At 45.3% G+C, this 26,274-nt stretch overlaps 1 protein-coding gene across 5 annotated transcripts; it reads right to left on the bottom strand.

Annotated features, from left to right (window-relative positions):
- Window positions 1-1,022: 1,022 nt before the first annotated feature.
- LOC135376248 (zinc finger protein 883-like) lies at window positions 1,023-26,253 on the bottom strand. Of its 5 annotated transcripts, none has more exons than XM_064608847.1 (6): window positions 26,226-26,253; window positions 25,798-25,908; window positions 22,347-22,579; window positions 20,411-20,563; window positions 19,586-19,738; window positions 1,023-6,285 (listed from the first exon to the last, which is right to left on the bottom strand). In XM_064608847.1, the coding sequence occupies exons 3-6, from the start codon at window positions 22,501-22,503 to the stop codon at window positions 4,757-4,759; spliced, it is 1,992 nt and encodes a 663-aa protein (XP_064464917.1). In that variant the 5' UTR covers window positions 22,504-22,579; window positions 25,798-25,908; window positions 26,226-26,253; the 3' UTR covers window positions 1,023-4,756. The 5 variants fall into 5 exon arrangements, with proteins under 5 accessions (XP_064464917.1, XP_064464914.1, XP_064464919.1 ...); XM_064608844.1 differs by having other exon boundaries at window positions 26,121-26,238; XM_064608849.1 differs by having other exon boundaries at window positions 20,411-20,554; window positions 26,121-26,238.
- Between the last annotated feature and the right edge of the window lie 21 nt (window positions 26,254-26,274).

Here is a 26,274-nt window from a genome sequence, read left to right as displayed (position 1 = left end):
TCGCATACCCCGATTTATCCCTTTACCTTGTCTGGCTGGAATCCCTGCTCGACGATGAAGCGTCTCTTCTCTCTGCCATCATCTTCGGGCGCCTGCCAACGCCCGACGCAGTGCCAATCTTGTTATTGGTACTGCACTACCGGCGCATCTTGTCGCGCCTCCCGGGGCCTTTAACAGCCTCCAGAAAGAACTGGTGACCTGCCACCGCGTTCACGAATACCTGACGGGGGCCATAAACCTCGTCTGCGATGTCCTGCAGGGCGAAGACCTCGACTTTGTGAGGTTTCTCGTCAGCCACTACCACAGGCACATGACGACTGGCGACGCCACATGCCTTATCCGCACCATCACCCTCGTCCTCCACACGCCCACCAATTCTTCCGTCGCCCAAAGATCTCGTGGTGTGCGTGAAATGCCACATATTCTCCTGGTGATGATGAGGAGGAAGGAAGCTTTCCAGCAATAAATGTATGTCATGGTGTCTCGTATTGCAACAGCATTCAGACACTCTTTCGAATGACAGATCCATAGATGTGAGAATCATCATTTACCATGATGCTGATGACACATCCTTAGTTACATAAGAACTTTGTGACCGTACTATGCCCATATTCTATTCAACCTCCACTCACTGCTCTACAGTTAGGGCTAGAGTGCGAGTCAAGGCAGAGGAGAGCTGGTGTGAAATGAGAGTACCTGTTCTGCGTAGGTACAGGACATGTCACAAAGAAAAAAAAAAAACGTGGATGCTTAGCATGCATCTGAGCGTGTGTAAGGAGCCGTGGTAAGGAGAACAAGTTGTAATACAATTGAAAGTGCACTGAAGTACTATGCTTATGTATATTAGAAGTGGTGACTCGTTTGGTTTACTACCATTTTTGAACTCAGCTATTCAGAAGACGTTCAAGACAGGCACAACACAGCCGAAGTAGAGGCATTCTGGCATTCGCCATAAATAGGGGCATAATTGCAATGTGGATGCAGGTGGATATGATAAATCATGTGGCATGACTCCACAGGGGTGTGTTTTTCCATTCTTAAGGTTTACCGATACAGCATATGAAGCCATACAATAAAGAGTGCAGAGATCACATCAGTGTAAAGCTGCAGTGTCGTCGAGTAATTTTTAACACTCCTACTCACAAAAGGATGCAGAACAGCATGCATACATTTTTGTTTGAAAGAAAAGCCTTGAGCTTCAGGAGACACAAAAAGGACACTTTTTTGTTGTTGTTTAGCGCTATATTCACACTGAACACATGAGCACATGAACAAACTCTGTGGCCATATGACAGCTATCAACAAACACGCTATCAGCTATCAACGGGTGCTTGTTTAGCTAGTTTACTACTGTTGTCTATATCCACACTAAATAAATGAGCACAGAAAAGCAATGCAGTCACACGGCAGCTGTCAATAACGCAAAAGCACGATAGCTACTGCTAACATATGGGTGCATGTTCTTCCACGTGCTTGTGTGCTCAGTGCACTGTAAACAGTGCACTGTAAAATATGTGCATCGCTACCGATAATCGAGCACGTGTCTACAATACTGTTCAACAATGTTGAGACATTGCAAGACTGAATTTTTGGAAAACACGCAACATTTGAGTAAAGAAAATTAGTGCGAAACCGTGCTCCATTATGATCTTACCAAAATTACACCGAAAAAGGTATACGCACTGCACGTTATTACACCTTTCAAGACATGAAAACAGTTACAGTGTGTATATAAACTGCTGCACTGTCTGGACAAATCCGTACTCATGTTAACGTAAGTTGACTTTCTTTTAAGTAGTTGACATGGTCATGTGGCCATGTACAATTTGTTCACGAGCTCATGCTACAGTATGGCAGAACCACACTTCCGTTTTGATGTTGCATGCACCAGCTGACTTCTATTATATTCAGGGTGTCGAACCGAACCCGAACCGAAAACCGTACCCGAACCGTTCTTTTTGCCGGAACCGAACCCGAACCGCAATTTTCGTGACACTGTTGAACCCGAACCGGAGCAGAACCGGAAAAAATAATAGAGGTAACCGGTTCGCAACAAAACGGTTCGGACATAAAATAAATCAGCATAAGTGTTCAAGTGCCTCTCAATCCCTGAACGAGGACACATTGGTGTCCTCGTTGGACATTGGGACGAATCATGGATTTAGCAAATTTTCAGCTAGCAGTCAAACGAGGACGTATATTAAGTATGCTTTCAGAGTCGTTTTTAACACGTTGAAACGCAGTTGTCCCTGTGAGCGCCGCGGCTAGCGCCCCACGCACGCGCTGTGGCGTCGGCTCTTCACAGAGGAGGCGCCACGCGGACGAATGAAGCATGAATGGAGTAGGCCAGTTGTGTAGCTCTATAGGACGAATATGTGATTAAGCAAGCGCCCAACATTTCCCTTTACACGTGAGCACCAAAAATTAAACAAGTCAGAAACATGAGAAGTGGAGAAGGAGCGTACGCAGAACGGTGCCTGTTTGATTGGTCGTGGTTTGAACAGTAAATGTGGTTCTGCTTACTGGTAGTGCAGTCGTGTCGTGACACATTGCGTTTGCGTTGTGGATTAACTGGTACACGGCTGTGAGCTCGGACAGAGCAAGGCTGGCAGACTTATTTTCCACATGCTTCAGTACGGTTTCAGATCGATTCACGCTGCGAATGCAGTGTGCCGGCAGGTACCGTCGTCTATGTAAAATGCTGCCAGGGATGGGCAGTATTTAAATACATTGTAATTAAAATACTATTTAAAATATAAATACATGTATTTATATTTTGTATTTAAATACACACTAGAAAAATGTATTTATAATTATATTTAAATGCCAAGTTTTGGGTACTTATTCTTGTAAATAATTTATAAATACTCCTATATACAGAATGTACTGACTCATATCCAAAAATTGCCCTGCATTTGACCTTTCAGGAAGACGGGCGAGTTTCGGGCGCAGTTATGCCGTGTTTGCGCCAGCATGCGCATGCGACAACCATTCTAGATGACGAGTTTTTCACTGCTGTTGCGGATAACGGTCGCGACTACCCAATTACCTTGTTGTACGAAGCATCCTCGTCAAATTTAGTACAAGCCTTTGTTCATCGGCACCTGTGGAGATGCTGTTCTCCATTGCGAATCTGATTGTCCGGCCGAACAGAGACGCCTAAAAGATGCAGTCTTCGAGAAATTTATAATGTTAAAATCGCCATGATAATCTAACAAATAAATGTTATTGTTACTTGCTGATTTGTTGTTATAATCATCATTATTTCTGTAATTCCAGATGCCATCCAGACGCCATCTTACAGCATTTATGGTACTAGTAGTTACAGTATTTAAATACTGTATTAATATTTTGTATTTAAACACTCACACTGAAAATTATTTATGAAGAGTATTTAAATACCCCTTTCAACAAAGTATTTTGTATTTATATTTAAATAAAAAAATGTATTTATGCGCATCCGTGAATGCTGTCCATCTTATTAGGCTTCATTTAAGTGTATCTTGCTGGCACTGTGCGTGTGAGGTTTAGGAACAGAAAGTAGCAGGACTACAGCACTTCATCAGCGTGGACGCTATGTGCAAGTGTTGATACATTTCTCCTTCCTCTCGCTAAAGGGAGTACCTGACCACTAACAACGTCAATGCAGACAACAGCAGTAAGCTATTAGCCACGCATTACCTGATAAAAGCAGTTTTATGGGAGATATAAAATGGAAGCGTTGAACCGGTTCGCGAACCGGTTTGTGAACCGGTTCGATTTTTGGCGTGGCCGAACCGGAACTGAACCGGAACGAAATCCAAGCAACGCGAACCCTAACCGAACCCGTATCTTTTGCGGTTCGACACCCTGATTATATTTGTCAATACGATCTATTGATGAGTCTAGCCTATGTTTTGTTATATTTGGACATTTCCACCATCACGATCACATTCAGCATCGCCACCGCAGCTCCGATCATTCCAGTCACCTCTCATCGTCACCACTTATCATTGTCACCACTCATATTAGACACCCTAGCTATGGAAAACCTCCCCACTTCATCATCAGAATATGTATATATGTTGTTTGTTATCTTCATCTGTTCTTTAATAAACACATCCCCCTTGGAAGGTACTATACGCAGTAATTGATTCCATTCAACTTTAAGCGTGGTGCAATGGGAGCAAGGGATCTTCAAAGTTTCTGTGCAATTCAACTCTATTGCGGCACGACATTTCACATATATTAGTGGAGTCAGCATGCGGAATGCTATGCCAAGTTTGTAGAACAGAGAATACTTCTGTATAGTTTCACATATCTGTCTGTCTGTCTACTTGTGATGCCACAGGCCCACGCTGTGGCTGAACTCTGCAAGACGCACATCCCACTTGTAGGGATCCTCTGTCATATGTGTCTGCTTGTGACATCGCAATTCGTTCTGTGGGTGACCCTGCAGGTCAGAACTCGCACCTGTATGGCTTCTGGCCCGTGTGTGCGCATTTATAATTGTTCAGATTTGTGTTCTGGCTGGACTCTGCACGGTAGACATGGCACTTGTGTATGGCTTCTCCCCTGCACATAGTGCCGCAAGATCATTGCCATGGCTGAACTTTGCAAGAGAGGGGACTGCACTCGTACAGCTTCTTACACGTGCGTTTTCCCTCATAAAAAGACGTACTTGTGTTCTGGCTGAAGTCTGCACGAGAGACATCGCGCTTGTATGGCTTCTCGCCCTCGTGCCTGCACTTGTGGTTCCACAGCTCCGTGCTCTTGCTCAACTCGGCAGGATAAACATCGCACTGGTACGGCTCCTCGCCCGTCCGTGTGTGTGTGTCCACTTGTGCTGGTGTAGGTTCCCGCTCTGGCTGAACTCTGCAGGGCAGACATCGCACTTGTATGGCTTTTCGCCCGTATGTGTACGCTTGTGCTGCTGTAGGTTCCCGCTCCTGCTGAACTCTGCAGGGCAGACATCGCACTTGTATGGCTTCTCGCCCGTGTGTATCTGCTTGTGCTGGTGTAGGTTCCCGCTCTGGCTGAACTCTGCAGGGCAGACATCACACTTGTATGGCTTTTCGCCCGTATGTGTACGCTTGTGCTGCTGTAGGTGGACACTCGTGTTGAACTGTGCAGGGCAGACATCGCACTTGTACGGCTTCTCACCCGTGTGTGTCCACTTGTGCTGGTGTAGGTTCCCGCTCTGGCTGAACTCTGCAGGGCAGACATCGCACTTGTATGGCTTCGCACCCGTGTGTGTCCGCCTGTGATACCGTAGCTGGAGACTCGTGCTGAACTGTGCAGCGCAGACATCGCACTTGTACGGCTTCTCGCCCGTGTGTGTCAGCTTGTGCTGGTGTAGGTTCCCGCTCTGTCTGAACTCTGCAGGGCAGACATCGCACTTGTATGGCTTCTCACCCGTGTGTGTCCGCCTGTGATACTGTAGGCTCCCACTCCGGCTGAACCCTGCTGCGCAGACAACGCACTTGTATGGCTTCTCGCCCGTGTGTGTCCTCTTGTGCTGGTGTAGGTTCCCACTCTGGCTGAACTCTGCAGGGCAGACATCGCACTTGTATGGCTTCTCACCCGTGTGTGTCCGGCTGTGACGCTGTAGGATCCCACTCCGGCTGAACCCTGCTGCGCAGACATCGCACTTGTATGGCTTCTCGCCCGTGTGTGTCCGCCTGTGATACTGTAGCTGGACACTCGTGCTGAACTGTGCAGGGCAGACATTGCACTTGTACGGCTTTTCGCCCGTATGTGTACGCTTGTGCTGGTGTAGGTTCCCGCTCCTGCTGAACGCTGCAGGGCAGACATCGCACTTGTATGGCTTCTCGCCCGTGTGTGTCCGCTTGTGCTGGTGTAGGTTCCCGCTCTGGCTGAACTCTGCAGGGCAGACATCGCACTTGTATGGCTTAGCACCCGTGTGTGTCCGCCTGTGATACTGTAGGTGGCGGCTCTGGCTGAACTGCGCAGGGTAGACATCACACTTGTATCGGTTTTTGTCTGTGTGTGCTCGTTTCCGCAGCTGCAGGTGCGCAATCTGGCTGAACTCCGCAAGGCGGAGATCACTCTTGTGCGGCTTCTTGCCCGTATGTGCTCGCTTGTGACACCATGGGCTCGTGCTCCGCCGGAACTGTGCAGAACAGAGATTGGACTTGCATGGCTTCTCGTCTGTATGCTTCGACACGTGGTTCTCGTCACTCCCAGACCATGAGAACCCAGGAACAGAGGAACAGATGTCGCACCCAATACCCGTCTCTCCCATCTGAGCATCCGATGGAGGAGTAGTGGGACTCTCTCTTGCTGCTGAAATTTCGGAAATGGGACATTCAGAGGCCTTATCATCACGGGCGCATCTCTAATTGACAAATATTGGAAAAACCCTACGGTATCACTTTTGCGGTCACACTATGCGTGTCCGCCACAGCAAATAATCCTCCTTGGGACTCCCTGCGGTATTTGCAGTGAGGTAAAGTGAGGTGAGGAAAAACATCTGGGACAAAAACTGAGGTGAAGGCAAATATTGTGAGGGCTTTGGCACACCTCTACCTGTGTTCACTGGGTGCCGACATTTTGGGGAAACTAGATTGGATTACATTGAATAGACCCTTCCGCCACGCCAGGGTGCGTCAACGCGCGACAGCTGGATGTGCGTCCCATTGGACTTGCGGTTACAGCTGCTTTTGCGAAGACGCTTTTGATAGCTCCACGCCACCAGGTAGCACCAGCGCACGTTAACCTGTTTTGTTCCACGTTGGTCTTCCAGTTTGCGTCGTTTGTTTGCGAATGGTGAAATGGTCTATAGGATATTCCCATACGACGTGCAAACATGACAGATTTTGCATCCGCCTCTATGGGCGACGTATGGATGTAGACGGGCATGTCGTGAAGATCCAGAACGGCAGAAGTGCTTGCTAGCAGAAATGATTGACCGCAGAACCGAGTGTTGAAACAGACTCCAGGTATCACGGAAATCCCTGTATTATATATATATATACAAGGTTCGCCAAGATAAACTTCGGGGTTTGTAACGAAGATAAAACAAATAAGAACAGTGTCGGGGAGCAAAAGTAGATGTTAGAGGATGTATAATGCCCCCAAATTTTATGTCGATACTGCCATTTGGTCCGTTCCTTTGCGGATAAATCGTGAAAATTACAAAACTGCCGCTGCCAAGTCCACTATACCTGTGTTTCAGCTCATTTCCGTCAGATGGCAAAACGGTCGAACGCGGCGTTGCAGACGACATCGAAATCTGAACAAGTGGAACTGAATGCAGAATCGTACTCTGCAACTCCGCGTTCGACCCTTTCGTCATCTGACGGAAAGAAGCTGAAACACAGGTATAGCCGTTTAGGGTAGCTATTTTTGAATTTTCACGATTTATCCGCAGAGAAACAGGCCAAGCGTCACTATCGACATAAAAGTTTGGGGCATAACACGTCCTCTACCATCTACTTTAGATTTCCGACACTGTTCCTATTTGTTTTATCTTCGTTACAAGCCCCAAAGTTTATCTTGGGGAACGTGTACGAGACATAACAAGGTTGAATCAAGAGCGGGCAAGAGTGTTCATGGGGAGGTGTGAGTACAACGTTCTGTTATAGCATGATAATTTTTGACCGTCCATTGCAGTTTTCTTGATATTTGCTCACGATCGCTGTCTTTCCTAGGCCTAACAAGGACGACAAAACATACTCTTTTCGCCTAAAAATCGACGCCGAAGTACAATTTAAATGTGGTTTGCAAGACAACTGCAAGAGAACGTATACTAAGAGGGACTGGATTGATGCCCCTATCATAAAGTGTATCACTGGACTGCCCTTTGTTCAAAATGGGATACTGCAAATTTACCCGGCAAAGCATGTCACAGCTATTAAATAACCGGATTAAAGTGATAAATATTGCAGAGCATGCCACAATCTGTATTTACAACAATGAGAATGGCTACGTCGCCCTGCGGGAAGGTCTGTGATAGGATGCAGAAATCGTCTGCTCTTGCGAGTGTTGATTTTCAGAAGCGACTGGGGACCGCGTCATCTCTCGTACATTTTCACTCGGCTCTCATACGAACAACGTTCTAAGAAATGGCTGACACGGTGGTTTAGAACAACCATATAAATCTTCAGAGACAAGTTAGAAGTCGCAAGACGACCTCCTCACCCCCATCACAAATCTGAAGTGCCAGCCATCGGCGCGCACAGTAGGATTACAGCTCAGACCAACAATTTCCATTACACTCCCCATTGCACACTGATCATGTTTCAAAATGAAGTGTCGCTGATGATGTACATCGAGAAGGAGTGAGTGTTTATTTAAAAACCGCATTAAATACTCCCAGAAAGAAGATGCACGATTTGACTTCCACGTATCCGATTATGCGCCACATTATCTGAGACCGCCCAGAGTCAATGCATGGACTACATTCTCCGATGCGGCGGGGATATATGTCCGAGTGTCCCCATTTCGAGAGCAAGGGGGATGACTCAATCCAAGGTCCTTCTACAGGTTCCAATTTCCATGACTAGTTGGTGACTATTTCTGGTTGACTGTAACGAAGCGTCAAAGGAACACGAACAGCAGATGTAAGCTGGCACGAGCGCTAGTGTTATCTTAGTTCTCTTGTCCATGTATCCTTTTGTGCTGCATTAGTCAACCACAATAAGCATTCATCACGAGAGGAGTAAAAAACAAAAGAGGAACAATATAAGAGCACGTTGCTTATGAAAATAAACCATGCATGGTTAGCAGTTCTGAGCCTGTCAAATGATGTTCCTTTCGTGTGCGTTTCCCAGACAGTGGTTTTTCTTACATTTCCCACGCATCCCAACCCAACCGACCTCCGATGCAACCCTTTTTGAGCCTCAGTCTCTTCCGCGATCTACTAGATTATAACCATGTCATAGGCACCCCTTCCCAGCGCCGCATTTTTTGGAAAGTAGTGGTGGCACTGCTCATCAGTCATTATCCCAGCTATTGCTTCCTCAACTTCCACAATACTTTGTACTTCGGCTTACCCCAGTATTTCTGTACAAGTGGTGGATATTCCACAGGTGTTTCATTCTCGGGTTAGTTATCATCATTATTCTACGCATTTTCACAGGAGCTATAGGGTTTATTTACGTGACGTCATCCATAGGAGACCGCAACTGTTGCTAGCAAGCAGGTGTTCTGCCGTCGGCCGCCCTATTGTAGGTCCTTTCCAAGTCATTACCCACATCGCAGTCACCGTATATTTGGAGTTTCAAAATTATTGTGCCATGTGATTTGTAGCATATCCAAGTAATTTCCATGTTTTCGACATTAACAGTCATCCACAAAGCATATGGCAGCGTACGAATGCGGGTAAATAACTTTGAGAGACCTACAGTATGCCGGCGAGGTGACTTCAGTGAATAAACCCTATTGCTGTCGTCTGCTACGGTAGTCGTACATACGCTTCTGCGTAGGGTTACCACCTTTCGTTGCGAAAAATACTGGCTGAGGGAGAGGGCGTGGAATAGAGGGAAAGGAGGAAAGGCTCATAGAAAAGGGAAAGTAGGTGAGGGGTGGACGAGACACACACACATAGAGAGAGAGCGCGTGCTCGCTCAATGAATAAGAATGAATAACTAAGAAAACGACTGGTGACTGCGGAGCTGGGTGTGTGTTCCAGATTTATTCAGGCTGTAGTGGAATGTTGAAGGGAAAATCCCGTAAAAGCCCTTATGAAAGGTCTTGAGCCACAAGTACCGGCAAAAGGCTGCCTGTATCACCTTCCTACCGGCAACCGGCACAGCACCCAAATACCCGGCCGTGCTGGTATAATACCGGCCTGGTGTATTCTACTAAGAGCGCTATGTCCTCGACCATCAGGACAATACAGAAGGCTCAAGAGTTCTGTTTTCTGCAGTGTTGCATGACAAATGAGAGACAGAAGAAATGGTCCGACAGAAAAGATATTTCATGTGATCGAAGCTCACTTGGTCAGTTCCTAGGAGGCTCTCAAGTCGCTGTCCCAGCGACTGTATAATACGCTACAGCACATTTTGCTATGTGTGTTTGAAGTGCCCGCACTATAGACCTCTCCCTGTTTGTAAAGAAATGACATCGTAGCATTCGGCAGAGCCACCAATTCGGTACACTTGAACTACCGTAATTTTACGCGTATTAGCCGTGGCTTAAGCACGATTTTTTTTTCTCACGGGCGCTCTGCAGCTTATCCACCACTGCGGCTTATCTCACGACTATTTTTCCCTGGTATTTTCCCCATACGCCGGTTTTAACGAAAGGGACGACAGTGTCTCTGGAACAGCACCGCCCTGCCAATGCACGAACAATGCGTAACAGGGGCGCGTTCACATTCGAGTTGACTGACCTTCCTGGTGCATTCCCTTAAGCGGCTTTAACGAAAACTGGTGACAGTAATTCACGTCTTCTGGAAGGCCACTGACCCATCAATCCATGAAAAACGCCCAACAAGGGCACAATCTGATTGTGGTAGAACTGTAGAGCTGACCCAGAGTATGGACAACTGGGTTTATGGCCTTCTCAATACATCCTTTGTCACTCAAATCAGTTGCGTCGTACTGCCCTCGGCTTATTTGCCCAAAAAAATTTTAAATGTTCGTAAAAACGGGCCCTGCGGCTTATCTGCCGTGTGGCTTATACGCGTGAAATTATGGTACATTCGAAGCTAGGGGTGAACAAGGTCGTGCCCGAAAGCAACGGTCTTGATGGGATTACGATGGTCCCTGCAAGGGACGAGACCTTCAGTCCTACTTTTCTTTCAATAGGAGGCAGCGAACAAGTGCCCATTCGTGGAGCCCAACCCTCCCCTTCCAATTTATTTTGGTTTCAGTCTGTTTACCAACATCATGATGACGTTTCTCAGGCAGAGATCTATTTTGCCAAGAAAAGAAATACAAGTTATTCATCTCGTTCATTTTTACAGCGAAAACTGTTCGTGCCTCCTCTCCAGATGTCACATCGCCTGTGTTGCCCGTAGAAGCTCTTCCCATACATAGCAACAAAAAGAGAGAGAGAGAGAGAAGGCTCGTCATCTTACACCACTTTTTCCTTTTCCTCAACGATGCTGGCTTTACATTTCCAACAGATCCTCCCTCCCAATAACGGAGTCAATTTATTCACCGGCCACCTCCAAGGAGAACACTAACTGGACCAGTCTTGGGTAAGTTACTCGTAAAACAAAAAGTAACGGGGCTATAGTTACAGTTGATGGGTCTGGGGTCGCTACGTCCAACGAGACGTTACATCCAACACGGCGTTACATCCATCTGCGGACGTATCGGCGCACTGGATGCAACGGCTCGTTGGCTATAACGGCACGGTATGGATGTGACCGCACGGTGTACTTGGTGGCCCTTTGGACGTAACTGCTCGTTGGATAAGCGGCTTCAGGATATGTCGTGTCCTAACTAATATGGCATCAATGCAGTTTTGGAATCGGCCTCTCCGTAACAGATATTTCGTGGCGTATCTTTGGAATGTTTTTGTTTCTTTGTTTGTTTGTTTGTTTGTTTGTTTCCGTGAGAGTCCGTCAAATTGCGCTGTTTTATGATTTGGTATGTTCACAAGTAACTGACAGAGTTGCCGTCGTAAGAGAATAAATTAGGTGAGGTTCTGAATTACAAGGTTGGTGCGCAAGTTGAAATCCTCAAATCTCAAAATATTCACGAAATAACATACCGTATTTTCACGCGTATTAGCCGCGGCTTATGCGCGATTTATTTTTTCGCGGACGCTCTGCGGCTTATCCGTGGGTGCGGCTTATCTGGTGACTATTTTCCCCTGGTACTTTCCCCATACCGCGGGTTAAACGAAAGGGCCGACAGTGCCTCATGTTTTTCAGAACAGGACCGCCCTGCCAGTGCACGAACAATACCGAACAGGGGCAGGTCCACTCCACATTTGAGTGGACTAACCCGTCAATCCACGAAAAACACACAACAAGGGCACAATCCGATCTTAGTAGAACACTAGAACTGACCCCCTTTGTTATACATCATGCCGACACCGGAATGTGGACAGGGTTTATGGCCTTCCCCACGGTCTCCTTTGTCGGCAGACCCACAGGAAGGGTTCAATACACCTGTCATTGGGATAAAACGTGGTCAGCTAAGCGTCAGTTCTCATTTGACGAGAGCAGCAGCATTCGTGGACACGGGCACGGCAGTTAGAGGTGAGGCATGGCTCCAACGCTGAGGCATAGCCACGACAGCGGCTTCAAACTAAAAGTCGTCGACTTCGCGGACAAGTACGGGAACAGGGCAGCTGGCAGGGAGTACGGCGCTGACGAGCGTTGAGCGTCTCTGTTGATTTTGTATGTGCATCACTGGTGTAGCGCACAAAGCAGTTGCGTCGTATTACCCGCGGCTTATCTGCAAAAACATTTTCAAAATGTATCTAAAAACGAGTCCTGCGGCTTATCTGCGGTGCGGCTAATACGCGTGAAATTACGGTAGTTGCGCATTAGGTAAAAAAGCTGCTGGTGTCATATTCTGCTTGCCGTAGTTGGCCTCGCTGAGGGTGGGCCGCTCGTCACGACCAACGCAATGCGCCATTTAATGGGAGCAGCGCGCGTCCTAGGCCGACTTCCAAGGAACTGTCGGGGGAAACCCAGGCAAAACCTCCTGGCAGCACGGCCGGATTGGGCATAAGTAAGAAAGCAACCAACACTGCTTTACGACAACGAATGGCGCGAAGACATAAGAATAAGGCGCGAAGACGATAAAGGTGACAGCAAAGCAGTGACAAAGATAACTTCCCGGAATGCAGACGCAGCATTGCGATTTTCTATATTTTCGAAGTGTCCTCCGTTGACAATACAAAAAGCCATCTGCTGTACACCTAACATTTTATTAATATGCACGTTGCGCCACAAATGCGCGTTGCTTAGACTCAGTAACCTGCCTCACAGTCTAACGACCTTGGTTTTGTGGTTGTACCAATATAGCAGCTGGCGATGAACTAATCAATGTCAATCCGTATTACAGGTCACTCTTTTTATTTAGTTAGTTAGCTTTTTTCCTATTCAAGAAGTACCCGTGATGTACCGAGTTAGCGTCTAGGTTTGACACAGGCGTCTATGTTCAGCTACACCCTGCGTTCTTTGCACTGGCATTGGAACCATAACCACTGTCCCACACTTTCCTATGTCTGTGGATGTAATGGCCCAATGGACTTAACAGCTCGTTGTGGTATGGTTTTCCATTGGATGTACGGCTCGTTGTATGCACTGACTTATGGATGTTATCGGCCAGAAATGGACGTAAAGTCTCTGTTGTATGTAACGGTCGTTTGTGTGTAAGAGCAGGGGTGTTTGGGATGTACAAACTCGTTTTCGGATGTAAAGAGCATGATGGACGTAACGGCGCGTTGGATGTAGTGGCACGGAATCCAGTTGATGTGCCAAAAATAGCAGCTAAGTTGCAGTTATAGGTTACTTTCTTGCTCAAGTTACACAGTTTGAGAGCAAGCAACTTAGTTACATTACGGCTACTCCTTATTTATGAAAAGTGACCGTGAGGATGATACAATTGTTGAAGACGTACATTAATTTTCATTACTTAAAGTATCGCAGAAGTATAATTTTAACACCTTCTTTTTCATCCTATAAAAACTGTTAAGTAGGCCAGTAAGATGCACTGTGCGAAGTTAATTTACGCCACAGAGTCATGATTATCGCAGAAATTGAATTTAAAGTACGCCGCAAAAAGCAACTGTGCGCAACAGCGGTGAAAAGCAGTAAGAGCCTGCGATCTGCCTAGAACCTCGTGCTGACGCTACCAGGAGAACGCTCGCTGATTGGTCTAGAGAAATGTCTGCTACTCCTCTGTCGTCTGCTACTCGGGGTTCCGAAAAAGCCTTTCTCCTGGCCTGGTAAACAAAAGAAAAAAGAAAGCTTCATTTTGGGGCAAACCTGAATGAAATGAAAACCTAAACAATACTACATGATCCGGAGGGAGACTGCAAACATATCTCAATTTTTTTTTGTTCAAAAGGAAAAGGAAGGTCCTTAGATCACTCTCCAGGTTCTTTGGCCCATTTCAGCCGCTGTGTTTTCATTTCTTTTTTTTTTTTCTTTTTTGTGGAGGAAGAAGTGGCATTCTTGAGGCTCAAAAGTCTTTCAGACTTAACTCCTACGACATCTTCTTCCTACTGAACTGTTACGTAGGCCAGTAAGATGAACCATGAGAAGTAATTCACGCCACACAGCCATAATTGTCATAAAAATTGATTTTAAAGTATGCCACAAAAGGCAACCGTAAAACACTGACCAAACATGCCATATACGTTTTTCACCCTAATCCCCAACACTTTGTCAAATAATAATGAATGTCAAATAATAAACATTTTAATAAATAAATCAAATAATTCTATGACATTTTTGGACAATTTATTCGCATCGAACGTGGACAAATTTTAGCAGTGTATTATTAATGCTCGTATTTAACTGACCATTGTATAGGAGAAAGAGTTTTGGTGTATTTACTTTGTCCCTACATTCAAGTGAATCTAAATTTGCTTCTTCCAACATACATAGGGTCGTCACGACCGTTCTGGGGCACCAATAAAACATTATTATTACTGTTATTATTATTATATGTTAGCAAAGATGTCCTTCGAAACCTAAACAATACAAGCTGAGGAGCAGATCTTTGTAGTGTCTCTTCTTTTCTTCTTTTTTGATACTATGCAGATGCATACTCTAAACAAGGTTGAACGAAGGTTTTATATGCCTGGTAATTCAATATCTTTCTTTGTACCATGGCGAAATTTCCTTCATAGCATCCACAGACTTTGGGTGGCTCTCGCGCGCATATGGCTATCCCATTCCCAGATTATTCCCTTTAAATATACCGCCAGCAATGAGAAGGGTGCCAGAAGAAAGCACGGATTATCGGCTGTGCGCCGAATTGTTCCGCACTGTTCTGTTCAACCGTGCTGTTTCTGAAAGACAGATATGCAAATAACCCGTGGTCTCCCCTCTTCAACTAAAAAAGCAAAGAAAAGAAAAAAGAAAGCAGGGGACACTGGTGGCCTGCTTTGTACGCTCAGAGAAAGTATATCGTCAAAAGTTACACAAAGATAGGTGCGGATAACACACTGAACTCCTTTTGAACTCCCTTAACGGTGTCGATCAACCGGCTTTTGGTCAAAAGGTTTTCGACCAAACGGAGTTCGATCAGATGTCTCCAATCACACGGCACTCGACCAAATGTGCAGACACCGTGTTTTCGACTCCTCCCGCTAGAGGCGCTTCTCTGTTCTGGAAAATGCCCATTCTCTGGGAGAACTGGCAAAACTGGATTACGGCCGCAGAGGGACAGAGCGCTGACACTCAATGACTAGCGAACAAGAATGCTTGGACTGTGTCGCGTCATCGGTGACGTGGCATCATACTTTCATACTTAGAGCCTGAAGTTTTAGGGTCTTACCTGATTCTTCCCCGAATTTGCACCCCGAATTGAAGGTTGCCTCTTTAGGGCGAAACCCGATTTTTGCCTGGCAAATTGCCCTCACTTGGATGTCTGCAGGAATGCGCTACCTTACTTGTTTAGCAGCAAATGCAGTTACATCACCGTTTGTACCAAACCACTACAGTTACTTTGTGTAACTGAGCCCGATTTCCCCCCCCCCCCCCCCGAATTTAGCCTACTGGAAGTTTTTTCGCCCGAATTCGCACAAATTTAGCGCACACGTTTATTTGCCCGATCTTTACCCCCCCGAATTTAGAAAAAAATATTTCCCGAAAACTTCAGGCTCTAATCACACTTCTCGTCACTATACACAGAGTGGCAGGTTAATGGGGAACACGCGGAGCCATGTTTATGCGCGTCTTTTTTTTTTTTTTTTTTTGGGAAGCAAATTGCACGCATCGAGACCTTTCGTGTTATTCGGTAAATTGACATATACTTTCATCAGACCTCTTAATCTGAAAATTTCTGGATGTCCCTCTGTACGCCTCGAAGTATTGACTCTACCCAACGCACTCGATGCACTCTGTCCCTCGTACTCAAGTGCTTCTACTAAACTGGTCTTTCAGAGACGCGCACCACGTGGGTGCGTGTATACGCCTCAGTGAAGTTTCCAGGGCATCTCAATGGTTTTTCGGCATCTCCTTCCTCCATACATCGAAGAGCAAGAACAGCACTTATGAGCTCCGACATGGAAGCTAGAGCACGAGATACAGCTAGGAGCCAGGCAGCCGTAGGATGTTTTCGTGTTTGTTTGTTTACATTGCTCTAAACTGAAAGAGTTGAGGCAGGAACTGTAACATTGCAAGTTTAAAAGTCTTACGGTCTTGTTTTTGATAGATAGTTAGTTTTACGGAAATAATTCAGACTCGAGAGTTTATGTGTACTGTAGAATAGAGCCCTGCGCGGATGAGGTTTTTGGCATCCGCATCCGCACCATACACAACAGTTTACATCCGCATCCGATCCGCTGAGCAAAACGCACCATCCGCATCCGATCCGCAAAAATCCGCACGTTTCGAAAGACGCGTAAGGACCGCCGGAAGCATGTTGGTATAATTTCAGATGCCTCCATGCTGTCACGGAAGGACTCAGTCATGACGACAAGCAAAGGTAAACCTTTCAACAAACGCGATATGGAGAGACTTCTGGAACGCGTGGAACGCTACCTCGTCGGCGCTCGCGCGGTTCGAGACGCCTAAATGCCTCCTCTCCCGTCTTGGCGCCGTGCATGGTCAAAGGTGAACCAGAGCATGCGCTCGCTGTCGGCGCGCAATACAAATAAATTGTGGGTGGAAAAATTACAGCACGCGGTATATCCGCATCCGATCCGCTACCGATCCGCTGCCTTCGTATCCGAATCCGATCCGCATCCGACCTCGAGCCATCCGCATCCGATCCGCACACCGCAGAAAGTGCTAAATTTTCATCCGAATCCGCAAGTATATTGCGGATATCCGCTTCCATCCGCGGATGGTGCAGGGCTCTACTGTAGAAGTGTTTTTTTTTTTTTGTGCGTGGAAAATATTTTCGCGTTTTCGAACAAAGCTGGTTTGAGGAGTAATTTGCGAGAACTTAAATTCGCGACACAGGTTTCCGGGAGGGCTTTGCTTTTGCATATCGTGCCGCAGTCAATACTCGGGCATGTTTCGGCACGTACCGAGACATCCATTGTTCACGAGGATGGTGGTGTTCTAGGCCAATCCTTTTCTTCTCCTCACAGACATGGGAGGAAAGGCCTTCTACAATGCCTTTATGGACCCTGCAGGAGGCCGTATCACTTGCCGTGTGCAGGTCAGCAAGTTCATTTCAGCAGTTCTCATTCATTATCACTCAGGGCACTGAACAGTTCGGTTGAGACGTCGTACTATCATACAAGCTAGTTTTAAGAAGACGGGGAAAGGCATGTTGCGGCTTCGTGGTATAATTGTATATAGTAGGTACAGTGCCGTGCGCTTGTAGGAGTAACAGAAGTGTGATCAATTTTCATTTCTTTACATCTTGCTCTGATGGGATGGCCAGAGCTATTCGTGGGAACTTGAAATCGCGATTTTGGAGGAATGCGCCAAAAACGCGAAAAAAATTCTGCAAAAAAAAAAAAAAAAACTGCTACAGCATATTGTAGTTGTTGAACAATGCGTTAAATAAATTACATTTAAGAAGAACAATAGGGGTATATTTTTCTCCTGAAACTGCACTATGATTTAATTTGTCTTTAATTAAACAAATGTATATCACATAAATCCATAACTTAAAAACCCGAGACTAGGGGACAAAAAAACGACAAACACAGACAAGGTCTCTCTTGAGACCTTGTCTGTGTTTGTCGTTCTTTTGTCCCCTAGTCCCGGGTTTTTAAGTTACGGATCTATACCAAAAGCTCTCTTGCTACCTCTCTATCCTCTCGTTGTATATCACATTCTGCTTCAAAGCACTTAGTATCAGTAGAAGTTTTTTTTTTGCTTGCTTTTTACACTCTTTTTAAAGAAAGGATTTGAAAGATTCGAGATTCGTAAGATTCATGGAATCGCAGAACCTTCCTTGGATTCGGATTCGGATTTGGATTCGTACAATTCTAGATTCGTCCCATCTCTAGTTAAAACCAATTTATTTTTCCCTTACTGTACTTTTGCGGAATGGAAACCAACTCTGTTTGGATAGGCTCGTGGATTGGATAGGCATTTGGATTGGATTCTTGGATAAGCTTGTGACCCGAGTTATAACGTCTCGCAGAAGCAGTAGATCTGTAAGCTATGAGTGAACACTGACTGAAGGCTGGATGAATCCATTTAGAAGCAATAAAACCTCAGTGCTGGGGTAAAAAAAGGACAAAGGACGAACAAGTATGATGATGACCACACTACCTAGCAATGGGGTTTTATCGCTTTTAAATGGATTACCAACCTGCCCAGATTTTAACGCCAATCAGTACGGGTAAGTGCAGTAGGATATCTTTCAAAACATTCCTAAAAACGGGCCCTGCAACTTATTTGAGGTGCAGCTTATACGCGTGAAATTACGGTACTCCTGAGCCATTTGAAACGTATAAATATGGCAGCCGTCGGGGATAGCAACCTGGTTCTGACGGTCAATGAGAACTGTCCATCTAAACTTCATGAGAGATAAGTTTCAAGCACAATTTTCCTCCCATCATCCAAGGAAGCAACGACTCCCAGTGAATCCTGCATATATACGTGACCTTTTTTAGACACCTGGAAGGATTCTGATGCACTTGCGACATCCCGTACTTCCCTGAGAATTCATTGTATACTCTATATAGATGTGGCTGTTTATGCAAACGTAGGCTTAACGGAAACCTCTTTTTTAACGTATTATTTCCATTGCACGCACAATTCCACATAAACGACAATGCATATTTGCACTCAGTTTAACAAAGTCCTTTCGTTCAATACGTTCTATTTAACGAAGCCCGTAGGTAACTGACACCTATTTACGGCATCCCATGCTGTTCCCACGTGCGTGTGAGAGAGGAGGAATCATGCTCCCCTGGAGAGGGAGGGAGAAGTCACTTTGCTGTAACACTAACGGTGTGATCGGTTATTGGTGTTGTCATATGAAATGATGTAATTGCTGGATCGCGCATGCATAACCGCTGCTGTGAGAACTTTGCAATTGCTCCTCAATTACATTCGTTCTCGACTGTTTTGCTGCGGTGTTTTGTGATTACTGTGGTCCAAAAAATCGAGCTTTCTTGAACAGATGACAAATTTGCCATAATCACTGCCGTGTCCAAAAAGACAAACGACATTTCGATCCGTAACCTACGAACATTCAGTGCTCGCCACATCGGAATGTACGCTTCGCACAAATATTAACTTTTTTCTTTTTTCGTGCTCCTCAATGGCAAGTACGGCAATGACGTTTGTACTCGAAGGTATCCCGACACTCGAGAGTAGGCACGACGTGAAATATGACAAAGAACATCCGCGTCTCTTTTGCCCCCTTTGAGAATCTCCCATGGAACAGAGTGTCTGCACTGGAAAGTTGATACGTGTCTGTCTGTCTGTCAGAAAACTAAAGTGCGTTTCTGTTACATCCCCATTTTTGTCCATATCCTGCTATTGACCTTAGTGTTGACTAAATCTCCTCGACCATTTTGTATTTACCTTCTGATCTTGAACCACAGTTGTGTCCCATCTGGTCCTGTTCTGTCAAGACGGCAACGTCATAAGGCTCTGTCTTGACTTCTATGATTGGATGTTCATTCGAAGTGTCCTCTTGACGGTCTTCTTTAACGTCACATATCCCAGCTGTCATGCCTGAAGTAAAACATATTGAAGTAAAACATTATTGAGGTAAAACATTATTGAAGTAAGCTACATTGCAAAGCTTTGAGTCACGTGATGACCACCTCTGTAGAGAGTGAGGGATTTCAGGAAACTAAATGGATTTAAATCGAATCCAAATCGAGTCCGGATTTAAATTTATTCGAGTAAATCAAATTATTCTAAATCCAGATTTATTTTCAGCAAGCCAAATGAAATTGCTTTTTAAATGCGGATCTTTCAAACGCATCACAAGGTCCGGAATAGGAACTAACGCAGCTGAACACCTCTGGAATGGCTTCAGAATCGACGGCAGTTTTCGAAGCTGGGATTTTTTTTTATACACAATACCTAATTAATAACAGGAATTCCTAACAGTTGTGTAACTAAGAAAAAGAGGCGAAACATACGGAAGACATCTATTATTGTGGAATCGCATGAGCACAAAAAAATGCAACTAGGTCATTATCTATTTCCTGATATACTGAGATTCAACAGTGACGCAAAATTTGATAAATAATCTCCACATCTATTTTCAGTAACTTTGAGAATCTTCCATTGAACGGAACGTGTGCATGAAAGCTGATACCTGTCTGTTGTATCCCTCTTTCTGTCAGGCTATTGAGTTTGGTGTCGACTAAATGTCCTCCAACATTTTGTACTTACCTTCTGATGTTGAATCACAGCTGTGTACTATATGGTCCGGTCCAGTCAAGATTGCAACGTTATAAGGCTCCGTTTTGACTTCCACTATTGCATGTTCCTTTGAAGATTCCTCTCGAGGTTCTTCTTTAACGTCACACGTCCCAGCTGTCACTCCTGAAGTAAAACAAAAAAGGAGAGAAGTAAGCCACATGGCAAGGCTTCGGGTCACATGACGACCACCTCCGTACCTTTTCTGACCCTAGTTTGACTATATATTGCACCTCGAGGTGTGCACTGTCGCCAGTAATGAAAAGTCGAGGCTACGCAACAGCCAATGCTGCACGAGTTGAAACTTGGAAAGGGTTGTTGGGTGAAGGGATTTGGGTCTCGGAAGGGTGAAGGGGCATATGCCCTGTGCAGCACCTAAAGGGGGCACCACAAGCAAATCCCCTAACCGGAGGTGCGGGAACTTTTCCCGGGACTCCTAGCACACTGCAGGGATGGGCAACTGCTTAGACACGTCGTTTCAGGACTTTGCATTTCACACGGCCGCAGCCATTTCACCGATGATGGCAGTGGCCTTTGTCCGTCCACACCTCCGTCCACGCTCCGTCACTTTTTGAGAACATCTTCCGGAACAGCGGTCGCACGTGGTCGCTTACGCTCCGCGGCTGGTTGCGCTGAACCAGAAGACCTGTGGAAAGCAACTTGGCACGTATGAGGAACATGGGCAGGTATTTCTCCAGTTTGGAGAATGCCATCGCGGAGGTGAAACTACTGTACAAGACTGAACTGATGATAGGACAACAGCGCGTCTTCTCGAGAAACACGGACAGAATGAAACACGCTATGTGCCACCACCTCCAGCCATGGATGGTCATGCCACGAAACACGTGTTACGGGCTCTCTGATTCTTCAGGAATACGTGCGCGCAGGCCCCAATTTTCCGGGAGATTGGAGCGCTTGTCCATGCAATCGGGAGACTGAACGAAATTCGGGGGTCTCCCGGATAATCTGTGAGAGTTGGCAGGCATGGTATTGAAATATAAATGCAAAATACTTGGTTGAAAGGGGTACGTATTTAAATCCTCTTCATAAATACTTTTCGATGCGAGTATTTAAATACAAAATAAAATGCAGTTCCATAACTTAAAAACCCCAGACTAGGGGATAAAAAAACGACGGCACAGAAAAGGTCTCAATTCGTCTCAAGGTCCTTGGTCACCATCTCTTGGTCATCTCAACGTCACCGCCAGCTCGCTCGCTACCTGTCTATCCTCTCATTATAAATGCAGCGTTTAAATAGCTGAACTACTACCATAAATATTGTGAGGAACATGGCATCTGAAATTACGGACATAAGGATGAACGCAACAGCAAGTCAGCGCACAACAGTAACATTTATTTCTTAAATTACCGGGACGATTCTAATATTATTCGAAATATTATACATAATTCAAATTCGAGTTATTCGATATATTCGAATCACGCATGGAACTCTCATAATAACTAGACACCGAGCCAGCCAAGGGGAGAATCTCAACTTGGTCATGATCGATACGTTAGGAATATTGTGTTACGAACGGTGTCTCCTACGAGGTCTGTTCTTTCATGTCACAGCAGAAGGTGGAAACCGTACGATACTCCTTCCATACAGAATCCAAGAGCACATATGATGGCAAGGAAAACAAACACCCTTTGCACACTGCATGGCAGAAGCGACGACTTGCATTGGATTGGATACCACTGCTCCGAACGCACCTGCGTCTTCACACGTGGAAAGGCTATTGCCGAATCTGGCTTTTCAAAAAAAAAAGGTAAAGAAAGAAATACTTGTCTCGCAATCAAATTCGAATGTGAATCGGACATTACTTACTGCAACCTCGCTGCGATACGTTCCCGCTGTGAACATACCGTAAAACACTCACCACCTTATATAATTTACAAAATAATTTACCGTAACTATCGCTTCTTAATGGAGACTCGCTGCAGTACTGTTCCTGTATCTGGCCCTGTTCGTGTAGACATGCAGCGTCAGGAGGTTCCAGTTTTACTCTCGAAAGCCGAACACTGCACTTTGGGGCCAGCAGCATCTCTTGCAGCTGCGGATCCATAGGGCTGGGACTCGACAACTCAAACACGCAGGTATCGCTTGGATCTTGTTTAATGAGAAGTAAACACCCCTGGTCCCTGAAATGACACAAAAAGAGACACGTGGGTGACAAAATATAAAAAAATGCGAGGTTGTTTCACCTAATACGGTAACAAAATGCAATGAAAAATCTACTCGTCCAAATATTATGAGCTCAATGCTATTTAGGGCGCATCACGAAAAATTAGCCAAAGTTTAAAAAAAATGGTTCATCGTGCACCAAAAAAAAATAATAATAAAGGCCGGACTGTATGGTGTTACCTTACCAGTGGTGTTAGGATACTCAAACCATTTTTGTAACTAATTAATGAAGTGAAAACAATTAGCCAGTTTTTTAATTGTAAGAAACAGAGCCAAAATGTCAATGGGAAAGTTGTAGTGGGTGATACAACAACAGGTAACCTGTTGATTGCAACTTTGTACCTGTAAGGGACCCTTCTTGTGCCGGCTCCAAAGACTAACTTGAGGTGAGCAAAAAACGAAGTCTGACCCATGGACGGAGAGTTTTCAATCTGCCAAAGGGGGCTGGGGCACAACGTCCACCCTGCCCCATTCATGCACAGAGGTCAGGCAGGGTGTCCGAATTCCTTGTTGCGACGTCGTGAGACAAATTTCTACAGGATTAGCATGATCACTCACACGGAACATGCGGTTCCTAGGAGATCCCTCGAAACTTTCATCTCAATTGTCACCTGGGTAGACTTTCTGGAAGGGGCCTTGCCCCAGGGAAAATTTCGGTGGGAGCTCAGGCCCCCAAGCCTTCCCCCCGCGGTCGGACCTGTCACAGTGCTCTCAAGCGTCCCCTTATTGAACAAGGACTACTCATAGTTTGCATTGACATTTTCGCTTGACTCCTCGCCCTCCCGCTACGGGTCCCACATTGGTGGTTTGAAAACCCGAAAGTAAGTCTTTGGAGACAGGAAAAGTTTCACGAAGGTCATGTTGCCGAAGCAAGGCCGCGTTCCTTTGCCACAGCAAGATTCTTCTTCAAATTTTTTTTCGGAGGATCTAGGTTCTTCCGTTCTGATAAGTTCTAAAAGTTTCTTTTTTATACTGAGTTCGAAAAAATAACTGCAAAAAAGGGGCACCATTATGAAATGGGCGGCAACCGTAAGGGCGAACTACAAGAAGGCCAAAAAGCCAGAACTACCAAAAGTAAAAAAAAAAAGATAGCTCTAAGCTCAATTAATCGCGATAAAATAAAGTTGTCTGTGTTTGCCAAAATAGATCGTTTAAAAAATGAAACGCCGAAAACAATTGCTGTGGAAATTCACTTTTCCGGATAACTTTTCGAAAATAAACTCTCTCTGTATCAACGGTGGCAAGATTGACGTTGAAATAAACTTCACTGCTGACACGGCCGGAAGAAAGTTGCCTGTGGGAGGGACAGGTTAGGGTTAGTTCATTATGACACGCTGCCAACTGATACGGGCGGGTTGCTATTGATTTACTTCATAAATTATTGAGGCGATGGGATGCTCACGATTCCTGTCTGCTGGTTTATTGAGGTCTCACCGTGTTCAATAAACGCATAACCCATAGTGCTTTAAAAAAAAAATATCTCTCCTTAGCACATTATTTCCCAAAGCCTGTCCCAAACTCTACTTTCTTGCTCTACTACTTTATGTAGCAGTTCGAACTTTTCAAAATACACTTTTCATTTCTCGATGGCTCGTGATTGTTCATTGGCCCTTTCGACTTTTCCGCCTTCTGAGTGTTTGGTATATATAAATTTTTTGGCCTTTTTTAATGGTCTTCTTTATGGAACACCAGAGTGGATAAGTGAAGAACGAATGAACATGTTTCACGAAGCACATCTTTTACACGTGGGGCCCTATCCTCGTCAAAAGTAATCGACCTCGATTACTTTACGTCACAAGCTGTAGGGCGGGGCTGCCACGAAATACTCCGCCCTTAAATCCCGCCCGTTTCAATCGAAATTTATACCTAGTTTTCCTTCGCAGCCTCTGGGCCCTAATCTCGGACCGTGACCCTACGTGATTTTGACGTAACAATGACGTAAAAGATTAGTTTCAAAGCTGAAAAGTAATGTAGCGAAAGAGGGTCGATTACTTTGAGCGGCGATGGGTTTCGTGATGGGTCCGCGTGTGCATTTCCGTTTATTGTGTTGTATAAAGTCTGTATGTGCTCATCACAACAAAAAATTTGTCTTTCTTCGTTTGTGTTTAATGATGAGAAAAAAGCACCGCGTAACACCGTTTCTCTGCGCCGATAGCGGCATCGTATGCGTGAAAGCGGCGGGCTTTTCGAAGCGTCGTCCGAGCCGTACGTCGTACAATCAATGTTATTGCAACGTAGCGGTGTGCACACAAAAAACTCATCGATCAAAGTTCACTGTTTCTTGAGTAAACTATCAATGCTCATTTGCGGCACCCCCACGGCTCAAGAGCAAAAGAAGCATATTGCAATGCAAATTATCATTTCGCATATCGAGCACACGAACACACAGAAAAATATAAAGAAAAGCTCATAAATAAAGCTCAGGATTTAAAGCACGAACCAATTTCTCATAAACGCGTTTACGGCTCGCGAAACACTGTCCGTTCGACACTTTGCAATGATCCTTCGCGCTTTTACCGTTTTGTCAGTTTTGTTGCCTGCTATCAGCGCCATCTCACAGGTACATACCGAATTATAAATGCCAAGTACAAGCACGGTGTCACACAAACACTGCCGTCTTGCACACCTGTGCATCAAGAAAAATGACAAACAGCAAAAAAGGAAATTACGAGCGTGCTTTTCCACGCATTTTCCACGAAATCAGTTTTACGCCGGTAGAGTTTTCTGTTTCCGACACCTAAGAACCGAAGCAACAAGGCAGGGCAGGCGAGGCAGGCAGATCACAGGTGTGGCCTTCGGATTCTCAGGAGGAAACACCGATAAGGCGGGTCGCTTTCCAAGATAATACGTGGGGCGATTGGTTGATAGAAGGTGTCAGCCACTTTTAATATTCACGCCTTTTTTGATTGTGCACCAATGACAGAAGAAATTTCAAGTAATCGAGGTAGGTTACTTTGACCAGGATAGGGCCCCAGAGAACATGTCACCATGTGCACCTTAATGTTGATGCAGTTGTTTCTGCTTGTATCCACATAAAGATAACCAGTTCTGATAGCTTTCCTTCCAAAGGAACATGTATTCAGGCTTCATTGTAGTTTTGAAAACTAGCAGAAAAGTTAGAACACCCGTTGCAACATCAGCAGGCCGATGTCACACGGCTAGATATAGAACTCACTGAACTGAAGCCTGGTTTTTCACACTTGCTTGTGCATGGGTGTCTCTGTCCTGTTCCTTGAGGTTCTTCTGTTCCGGGTGCTTCCCCGATTGTTGTTCGTCCCAGACGATCCTGGAGCAGTATGTTAGCACTGAAGGATCTCATAAATAATAATAACAAGGAGTACGTAAATTCACACTTTAAAAGCGATTTAAAAAAAAAAAACGTGCCGGGAAACAAACAAAGGACGACACAACACACAGCGCAGCACACATGTAGATTTACGCGCGTCATGTCAGTCAGTGAACAGTGAAGATCCCCATGCCATCTCCATTGACAGATACCCACGTTGCTTTTGCCTCGAAGTGAACAGTAAAGGCTACTTCTAAGTGACACTCGAAGCTACTTTGCCATTACTAGAAGCGTACTAGGAGCTTTAAAGTTTGTACCGATCTTATTTGCATGATTACTTACCGCCATTGAAGAAAGGAGGAAAGA

This window comes from Ornithodoros turicata, unplaced genomic scaffold (genome assembly GCF_037126465.1).
Source record: "Ornithodoros turicata isolate Travis unplaced genomic scaffold, ASM3712646v1 ctg00001066.1, whole genome shotgun sequence".
NCBI classification, from domain to species: Eukaryota; Metazoa; Arthropoda; class Arachnida; order Ixodida; family Argasidae; genus Ornithodoros; species Ornithodoros turicata.
The sequence above is the reverse complement of the archived record's forward strand: the minus strand, read 5'-3'. Positions and strand labels throughout refer to the sequence as shown.

What these genes read in the sequence shown, in the direction of transcription:
- LOC135376248 (XM_064608847.1), bottom strand. Translation starts at nt 22,503, where the DNA reads ATGGATCCGCAGCTGCAAGAGATGCTGCTGGCCCCAAAGTGCAGTGTT. An exon ending in ATTAAGAAGCGATAGTTACG is followed by an intron (nt 20,564 to 22,346) that starts GTAAATTATTTT and finishes GTTTTACTTCAG; the next exon opens with GAGTGACAGCTGGGACGTGT. An exon ending in CTGTGGTTCAAGATCAGAAG is followed by an intron (nt 6,286 to 19,585) that starts GTAAATACAAAA and finishes CCGAAATTTCAG; the next exon opens with CAGCAAGAGAGAGTCCCACT.